The sequence below is a fragment of the Myotis lucifugus genome, unplaced genomic scaffold (assembly GCF_000147115.1).
Source record: "Myotis lucifugus unplaced genomic scaffold, Myoluc2.0 scaffold_42, whole genome shotgun sequence".
Taxonomy (NCBI): Eukaryota; Metazoa; Chordata; class Mammalia; order Chiroptera; family Vespertilionidae; genus Myotis; species Myotis lucifugus.
Window position 1 is genome coordinate 7,297,011 of NW_005871090.1, and position 10,276 is coordinate 7,307,286.

The window sequence follows — 10,276 nt, forward strand, 5'->3', positions numbered from 1 at the left end:
CTCTGTCTCTTCTCATCTGAGTGACCTTGAGCAAAATATTCAACCTCTCTGTACCTCAGTCTCCCTGTTCATAGAATAAGAATGGTAAAAAGAGTCCTACTACACAAGTACAACATAAGGAGGAGCTAAGGCATACAAAACAGCTAAGAGGGTCTCTTGGGCAAAATAAACACTTGATATATGTTACCTGTTATTATTGTGGCAAAAACATTACACAAAGCAAAAGGTTATACAATGAAAACTGTATTTCCCTTCTACCCCAAACACCACCTCCCTCACTAAAGGCAAAGCACTATAAAAAGGCTCTGAGTATCTTTCCAGATATACTCTATGCATTTACCATTCCTCTCTTCTATGCAAATGAGAGCTCACTATGAACTTTATTCTACACTTTGCTTTTTTTACCTGGCAGTATTTCTTGGGAAGAAGTTCATTGCAAACCTCATACCTCATCCATTGCCGGGACTGCAGTTTTGCATCGTATGAGTGCACCATTATTTATTTAAGTTTTTCCCCAAGTTGGACACTTAAGTTATTTCGAGTCTTTCACTTTTGTAATCATGCTGCCATGAATACATTTAAAAATAAATCTTTCATATATTGGCAGATATGTATCTTTAAGATAGGTTCTTAGAGGTGGGGTCCCTGGGTTAAACAGCCTATGTACTTTTTATTTTGATAGATATTGCCAAATTTCTCTTCCAAGTGATCACACCAATTTGCACACTATGTATCCTCAAATACAAGTGTCTTTCCCCTCATTCTCAGAATAATGTTTTAATAGACACGATAACTGAGGAAAGCAGTTACATGGAAGCAAGGTTATCAAACAAAAATAAACATTTGTGAGATGGCAATATCTATCCTTCTTTAATAATCTGTAGTAATAAAAGGGTAATATGCTAATTAGACCGGACGTCTTTCAGGCATCATTCCGGACGTCCTTCCTGACAAAGCCAGGGCAGGAGGGAAGCCAGCCGGGTCCCAGGTGCCGGAGGGAAGCCGGTGCTGGCAGTCAGGGGGAAGGAAAGCCTATTCTTGCACGAATTTTCATGCATCGGGCCTCTAATACATTAAATAACAAAATCAAGGGCAGGTAAGAGTGAGAAGAAAAGACATTTCAGCATATCTGCAACAACTATAATGTGATATGAAAGTTCATATTGGTGACAAGCTCACAGCTACTGCTAATAATATCATGTCTTGTAGTCTACATCCATAATTGAAAGAAATGCTAAATTTGAGTTGGCAGCTCATGAAAATAAAGATGTAAATTTTTTCTGAACAAATGTTGGACTCTGTCTTAGAGCCAGCTCTTTGAGATTAATTACAGTGAGTAGCAGTTCTCCTCAATGCATCTGGTCAGCCACAGGAATTGACGCTTTTAGGGCAGCTATTAAAATTTATGCATAGGAATTTGCCTCAACCTAGTCTAATACAGGTTCCATTGTCCTTGTAAAACAGCAGGATGAGCCAGGAAGCCATGGGCAGGCAGGGGTAATTCTAAAGAGGCCATCCAGGTGCTGCCTTGACTGTGTCAGAGGTAGTAATAGCCCTGTTTCTTCCTCCAATACATCTGCTTTCCTACCCTACAGGGTTTTAGAGAATATTAAATAAAATAAGAGAATTTAAACTCCTTTGAAAACAATTTAAAGACACTTCATTAATTTAGGGTGCTGTGTTAACCAACATCATCATCATCATCATCATCATCATCATCATCTCCTCTTATGTTTAGTGCTTAGAACCTCTCTCAAATATGCTGGTAAAGGTATTATGGAGAGGCAGAGGATAGAGCTGCTCCTCTTTAGGAAATACACGAAACCTAGTAGTCCAGGACATGGTTTGGGGCATGGTGATACTTACCTAGAGGGTACGCCAGTGACTAGAGAAGTTGCTGGAATTTCAAGAGTAGGAGGAAGTGATGGTGAGAGGGGTCAAATCCACAATCAGAGAACATTCTGTCGCTGGAAAAATCTGTAAGTCTTAGAAGTATAGAAGAAATATTGCAAACAATTTTCTGACTATGCATCTTTGTTTAAAAATTTTTGAGTGCTGGAGAAATGTGAAATTTCATTAAGTTTTACAGCCAGACTTAATATAGACATAAATCCCTTTAATGTCGGTTTCAGTCCAAAGTAAGCTGAACATTATCGTTAAACCAGTGCATGTGGGAGAATTATTTGAGGAAAATCAAAATAGGCACAGTTGGGAACATTCAGCCATGACCATATTAGATGCAAGCAGGTGCAATAGCAAAATTCTTTAGGCTCTAATGGACTGGGCTCTTTTGCTCTCACTTTCCATACAGGTGAGCTTTGTTCTGGGCAATATGGTTGCAGTTTGTGAGTCTATCTAGGGAAGGTCATTTCTCTTTCATTAGTCCATGAGCACAGTGCAATTTAAACTAATATTGTTACACAGATCCTAGCTGAGTTATTTGGTTATATGCCTTCAGGGAAAGTAGCAAGCCAGAATAAAGGGAAAAATGCAATGTACTTTCTTGTTCTGATTTCCTATAGTGGTGAAATTACATTGTCAACTAAGCATATGCAATGCTGTACTCATGATCATAAACTCCTATTGTTGGAGATAGTATTTAAGTCTGGTATTACTTGACATTTCCCAGGGGTCATCTTGTCTCCCTGGTACAATTTCTCTGAGGTCTGAACTTATATATGACAACTAGGGGTCCAGTGCACAAATTCGTGCACCTTGAAAGGAACTGTGGGCCACAAGGATGTGGTGGGCACAGGGGCGAGTCTCGGTCCATCCACTGTGCCCCCACCCGGCCCCTCCCAGCCCCTCCCACCACAGCCCCCAGTCCCCTGTCTGCCTGCAGACCCGCTCCTGCTGCCGCCGCTCCTACCCGCTGATGGTGCCAGCCCCAGTCGCTCTGCACTGTCAGCGGGTGCAAGCAGCAGCTGCTGCCCCAATCGCCCCTCAGGAGCAGGGAGAGGTGGAAAAGCCCTCAGGAGCAATCGGGGCTGGCAGCTGGTGCCAGCGGGGCTGGCTCCTGCAGCATGTGTGAGCGCCGGGTGGGACCGTGGCGCATGGGAGCAAAGAATTTTCAGTAACCACCAGAGGCTCGCCCTGATGACAGCGACCAGTGCCCCACCTTGGTCTGGAGCCCCCACTCACGTGCTCCACCATCCCACCGCGGCCGACGCCCACCATGTTCCATGCACGCCCCCTGGTGGTCAGCACACGCCGTAGCGACCATTTGTTCGGTTGTTCCACCATTTGTTCTATTTGCCTATTAGGGTCTTATATATCTACATAACTAGAAAGACCTATTTCTTGCCATGGCTCACAGGCATGCTAGTACTTCCATAGCGCATTTGTGTAAAATTTTTAAAAAGTGTCGTCTATCGGTGGGTAAGTTGCAAAACAGCACCCTCCCTTCTGGGCAAACAAATTAGAATACGTACCCCCTTCTGGGCAGACAAATGAGAAAAGGGTAACCCCTCTGGGCTGACCAGTTATTATTTAAAGCGCCACTCCAGGTACACCTAAAACTAATATAATATTGTATGTCAACTATAATTGAAAAATAATTTTTAATTTAAAAATAAATAGAATAAAATAAATAAAAATAAAGGCCCTCTCAGGGCACATGGCTTGGCAAATCCACGTAGCCCCAGTGGCTCCCCTTGGGCATGCCCCCTTATGCAAAACACAACCTACATGACTGCATGTGGCACCCCTGCTTGCAGATACCACTTTCCTAATTTTGTAGTTAGACTATAGGGTTTGATCCTTGAGGCTCTAAATATATCTCTTCAGTCAAAGCAGTGCACCCCCACTTTAAATATAATGACCTATTACAAGAGCCTAGGGTTGACAAAATGCCGATGCAGCACCACATTTAAAAATGAAAGTTGGTGAGAAATTGTGCAGCAGACACCACGTGGACCCATATCACTTGGATGATTACATCTGAATGCCCAGGGCTGTTCACTGCAAACACCTGCCTCTCTCTGCCAAGGGTAATACTCTAACCTTGGGAACAGATAGGACATGGTAGATGGAAAGACAGAGAGTTAGAAGGTTGGTGCCCTTAGAAACAGTCTTCAACCAGTGCTGCTGGGCAGGGGTTGGGGAAACAATGGTGGGGCTCTCTACTGCATCTGTGAGCCTCCAGTCGGCTGAGCCCAGTTTCTGACCACAGGAATGCCTGATAACCCACCTATGATTGGTGTGAACCGGGACAGGTAAACTTCAAACTCCTAGCAATGTAGGGACAGTTTATATCAGATTCCTTTTCAGCAGCTAGAGCCACCTAGAGAAGAAGGGATGAGGAACAAGCATGTTTCAGAGAAAAGGGAGCTCTTCAGGAAGACAGGGACTTGCTGATATGCTATAGTGGAGGCCCCAGGCTGTCAGAGGCAGCCTGAGAGACCATGAGGCCTAGGATGTCATTCAAGGGTTTGCAAATTCTTTCTATAAAAGATAGTAAACAGCCCTAACCGGTTTGGCTCAGTGGATAGAGCGTCGGCCTGTGGACTGAAGGGTCCCAGGTTTGATTCCGGTCAAGGGCATGTATCTTGGTTGCGGGCACATCCCCAGTAGGGGGCACATCCCCAGTAGAGGGTGTGCAGGGAGCAGCTGATCGATGTTTCTCTCTCATCGATGTTTCTAACTCTCTATCCCTCTCCCTTCCTCTCTGTAAAAAATCAATAAAATATTTTTTTTAAAAAAAGATAGTAAACATTTTAAGATTCGTGGACTTCTGTCACAACTATTTGTCTGCTGTTGTAGTGTGAAAGCAACCATAGGCAATCTGTAAGCAGGGGAACATGACCATGTTCCAATAAAACTTTATTTACAAAAGCAAGTGGTGGGCCAGATTTGGCCTATAGGCATTTTTGTGACACTAGCCTTAAGCAATCAAAGAAAAGGAAGGACTCAAAAGGAGAAGTAAGAGGTAAGAAAACACCCACACTTGATTGGACAATGTTCTTGCCAGCTTCCATCCATTCCTTCATTTTATCCTCACAGCAGCCAAGTAGTTACAGTTTTATCATCCGCATTTTAAAGATGAGGAAACTACATTCTCTAGAATGTAAGAAAATTGCCAAGGCCTAACAGTGCAGGTTCAAAACCAGATCTGTCTGGCTGTAATGCCTCTCTTCCTCTCTCTACTCCAAGCTGATGCCTGCAGACACATTTGTCTTATGCAACCAGCAAGGAACGTCCACTGGAACCAGAGTCATTAAATTCCAGATTTGGCAATAAGGGTGGAAGTGCCAGAGCAGGGTCTCCAGGGTCTCAGAAGATTCTCTGAGAAAGTTAAAGCAATGGAGGGAGTGGGCAGGGTGACCGCTGGGTCCACCACCAGCTTTCACAGTGAGACCAGCCCTAGCATCCGGCATGTGGCCCGTGTGGACCTGTGCCGTTGGTGGCCACACAATGCAATCCCTCAGACAGGACAAGCCAGAAGATTCTGTGAAAATACGTAAGTCCTTTGTCCTTTCCTGGCTGAGTGTGCAGGCAGGCCATCTGATGCAAAAATGCCCAGTGCAAGCAATGGCCAAACCCGTAATTATTAAACTTTCTTGCTAAGAGTTACTCTAGCCTTTTTCTCTGGCTATGCATTCAAATTAAGTTCAGAAATAACTCCCAGGGAAGCCCTGAGGTCAGGTTGGATTCAGCCCAATCTTCTCACTTTCTGCGTGATGGTACAATGATAATTCAGTTCTTAATGATGACTGAATCATCCTGATCCTGAATCATCAATGATTAGCTTATGTTCACTAAACATCTAGTCTTTTCTAAAGCAATAAAATAGACTAATGCATTTTAGGAAGAAGTTATAAAAGAGTTTAAACCAAAACAAGTCATTCTAGCTAGGATGACCAGAGCATTAAGTTTACAGAGACACCACTTTCCCCCAAATGTCAGTGTTAATGGCTAGCTTAGGAAATTCCAGGATAATTCAAGACCAGTTTAATTTATTCCTGTACACAAACAATTTCGTGAAAGAAAACACCATCATTCAAATCAATAAATGATTTGGTTTGAGCTATAAAACTATAAACAGAGTCTTTGCAAAATGTTGCTTACTGTTCTTTCTTGCTATAAACCATTTGATTTTCAGCCAGAAAACATACAGCCAAATAATCACAACTGTATGCTTTCCTTAATACTCAGTGTAGACTGTTATGTAAGGAATTGAGTGTTCATCATCAAAATCATTGTAAAGACAGCAAAATACTTAGAATTCCTAAGTTATCATTTATTTCAACATTCAGAGGTGAAATTGACCCCAGACAATACACAGTCTTTCTTCTTGCTGTAAAAACGACCTCAGAGTTCCTTGGATTCTCAACTACCAGTTCCCCTGTCAGAACTCCCTGATTCCTCTTGCGAGCCCCCACCCACCTCAAGGCAAACCATTTGCTCCAGAAATGAGCACCAAAAGGCCTTATGCCAGACCACAGGTGATGATTATGACCCAGAAAGGTGGGCCAGGGTGGAGAGCATGTGAAACAAACACAAAGGTGCAGAAAATTTTGACTTGATTTTTCTCTAATTGAATTTAATTCCTATCTGCCAGGATAATTGCACTGATGGTACCAGGATAATTGCACTGATGGTAAATAAAAAAAAAAAAAAAAACACTTGACTTTGGTCAACTCAAGTTTTCCCCCAACCCTCCTGTCTCCAGAATTTCCCTCCAGCTTCAAGGATAAACGTAGCATTAAGGAGAGGGATCTGGGTCCTGATGCTTGCGTCTCATCCTCGGTCCATGCATTCCATGCCTACTGGAAAGTCAGTTCATGCAGATCATGCCTGAACCCTGGATCCTCATTGTCCTGACCACAGATCTTTCTGGGCCAGTTGGTTCTCACTGTTTGTCCTCACCAATCAGCCTCCTAAAGAAGATTGTGCTGTTCCTTGCTCCGTACAGAGGGTCACAGGATTGCAGAGTGGGGCTACCTCAAGCTCCCCAGCTAAGACACCTAACGGAGCCACTTTGATTTGCAGCTTCATTCCTTGTCCAAGGATGAGTCCCTGACTTCTCTGAAGTTGGACATTCCAACATAACCCATCCCACTCCAAGAGCACAGCGCAGAAGAAAGAGGTAGCACTCGGGGCCCCTCTGAGGACCCCACAACGGCTACTCATGCTGAATTTTCTACCTAACTCACCCTAGACCAGGAAATTTTGATCTCTATGGAGAAACCAATCAGGCTTAACAATAGTCTTCCAAATCTGTTTAAGTTTCAACCTCAGCTTTGAAACCCGAAAGAAAAAATATTAACTTGTGTTCCTCTTGAGATTCCTACTCCACCAACTCTACCTAAGAATGCTCTTATCTCAAAAATTCAGGGAATATTAGGGGTAACCAAACATACTTAGGGAAGGCAATAAATTACTATTTCAAAATGGTATCGATCAAAAAAACCGCATATATTAGACTCTTATTGATATGCTTTTGAAAAATATTTCTGCTGTAACCTTATAGCAGCTCATGTATCTCCTTTCAACAAAACAGTAAAGTGCGTAAATGACTGCGGTTGATGTTGAGGTTGGTATTCAGGGCTGGGGCAGGGGTTTAACATCCATAAGCATGAAGAAGGTAAGCCCCAAGTCAGTCGGAAGCAGGGAGCTGGACGTGAGTCTTCCACATAAAGCAAGAAAACTCTAAAGGCCATCTCACTTGTGACATGAGAACTAGAAATTCTGGCCATCAGTTCAAAGAAACTTAGCTTAAGCCCTGGATTCCAGGTAAATCCCATTTATCCAAAAGGCATAACTCAACTTAAAATGGAGACAGTCCTGGAGAGTGGAATACTCAAAATCATTAACTCTGAGGGCCTGAAATAGAATGCAATGAGGAAACCTCAAAAAAGGGGATAGACGGTTTGGCTCAATGTATAGAGTTGATGCTCTATCATTAATTGAAGTTCAATTCCCCTCAAGGGCACATGCCTCGGTGGCAGGCTCCCAGCCCAGGCCATGTGCGGAGACAACCAATCAATGTGTCTCTCCCATCAATGTTTCTCTCGTCTCTACCCTTCTTTTTCACTCTCTGAAAATCAGTGAAAAATGTCCTCAGGTGAGGATTAACAAAAAAAAAAGGGGGGGGTAGGGGGATAAAAGAGGGGATAAAAAGCTCCAAAGACACATTTCAGCTCTGTCACCATTTGATAAGGGCTGGTCCAGAGCAGAACATTAACACAGCACGTGGGGAGGGACTAGCAGCCTGAAACAGTTGTATAGCAGCATTTTCTCTTGCCTGTGCCTCTGGCTTTATTGACCCAGTGAGACCCCTTATGTTTTTCAGAATGCCGAAGCAAGTTATGACTTCAGTAGCAACGACCCCTATCCTTACCCTCGATACACAGATGACTGGTTTAACAGGTAAACTGGGCCTCATGAGGTGTCTTTGGCTTTAGGTTTGGGGTTTTATTCTGTTTTGTTTTGTTTGTTTTGTTTTGTTTTTAAGGCTTGAAAATCACAAGCAAAATAATCTCAGTGCTTCACTAAATTGTATTGTGACTTTTCCTTTGTGTGGCTACATTCTCTAAATTCTTGGATTTTTTTTTCTAACATTGCAATGCTCCTGTAGAATTATCTGTTGAACTAGGAATTGTTTGGCGCTGTATTAAAGATAGAAGGAAATAGGAATAAGAAGAAAGCCTGTCTGGACCCACCAAAGGGTGATTTAAAACATGCTGATTTCACTTGATCTGTGGAAACGATTGTAGAGAACTTTTTTTGCCCCACGGGTCTGTGTCTGTATGTTTTTGAAAAGTGTTTCTGCTGTAACCTCATGTAGGTCATGCAGTCCCTTTTTCAAAACAAAACTGGCAGAGGTCTGAAGTATTGCCCAGCATGGAAAACTATCCAACATCTACCTATTTTCTTTAGTCTATGTGGCTACTACACATGTAAATGCAGCCTCCTTTTTCCCCCAAGTAACATTCTTGTCTAAATGGTTAATTACATATAAGAAATACCAAGAAATAAAGATGTATGGCTTGCTCAACCAAAGACTGCTATACTTTTTAAACCTAGTGCTTCCCTATTATTGATGTTCTTGGGTGAAATTTATGAGAACATATGAATTTCAATTAATGGTATAAATAATGTGTACAGCACCTTATTCATTTCTTTTACTTCTGGTGACAAACTCATGGCCCATAAAAAAATGTTGTAATTCTCAGTTTAGTGATAAGAAAATAGGTTTAGAAAGGAAAAGTGACTTCCCTGGTCAAACAATTAGTATATGTCAAAGTCCACACTTGAATCCAAACTTCATAAATGACCCTAATTCCAACTTTTACCATCCTTTTATAAGCATCATTTTTATTATAAAAGACAGGAAGTATTATGGTCAGAGAGTGGCCAGGTAGCTTAGACTCTGTTCCTATAATTAACAAGTTGACCAGAGAATGTCTAGGATGCAGGCAAGGCATACAGGTTGAGGGGCTTGGCAATTACGGAAAATGCAGGGAGTGGGGGGGAATAATTCAAATTTGCAACATTTTTTTAAAGATCATAGCTGATGTCCAATAGCACAATTCACTCTCTGTCAACTTTTTGCCTACAGCTTTAAAATTATAATGCAGTATTTGGAAGTGTGTTTAAGGGGTGAGGATGTATTAAAACATCTGAAAACTTCTGACATAACGTGTCTCTTACCCCCATGACTTATAATCCTAGCATACTCTTAGCAAATAAACCATTTTCTGACACAGGGATGTGACATTACTAAATAGATGTCACTAAGCCAGGGTTGAGCTGTGGTTGGAAATGATGGTCTGGAGCACTGTGTTGAGAAGGACCATGAGGGAGTGCCTGGCTTCAGCATGATTGGTTACCAATTGTCCACTCGACCTCAGAAAGGGCAGTAGCAACATGTGTGCCAGCTATTTGCCATCTCTCTGCAGCTAGTAGGTACTAAATTTACCTTTGATAGAATGATTCAGGCACAAAAATATAACCGACAGAATGGCTTTCTCCCTTACCCCATTTTCTGAATCCAGCACAACCCTCCCCAAAGCAACTCTTCCTGTATGATATACCATAAGATTATTCTTTTAAAAAAATGATGACTCCTACCATAAAATTGTTAATTTTCAAATGTGTTCTTGAAAATACAATTTTAAACTAGTTAAAATCTTCTAGCTAGAACTAATTAGTATTTAGTGCAATAAAATTTTTCATTGTCACTGGTAAAAATTCTCAAGTGTCCAATTGTCTGAGACACAGTCATAGTGAGTCAGATGAGCATGATCTTTGCCTCTTAGGGAGCCAATGACTC

General features: G+C 42.1%; 1 protein-coding gene across 1 annotated transcript in view; it reads left to right on the forward strand.

Moving 5' to 3' along the window:
* The window catches only part of PCSK2 (proprotein convertase subtilisin/kexin type 2), a 253,572-nt gene that overhangs the window by 183,337 nt on the left and 59,959 nt on the right, over window positions 1-10,276 (forward strand). The window contains 2 exon segments of the mRNA XM_023753214.1: window positions 8,294-8,370; window positions 9,563-9,603. Coding sequence (XP_023608982.1) covers window positions 8,294-8,370; window positions 9,563-9,603 — 118 coding nt within the window.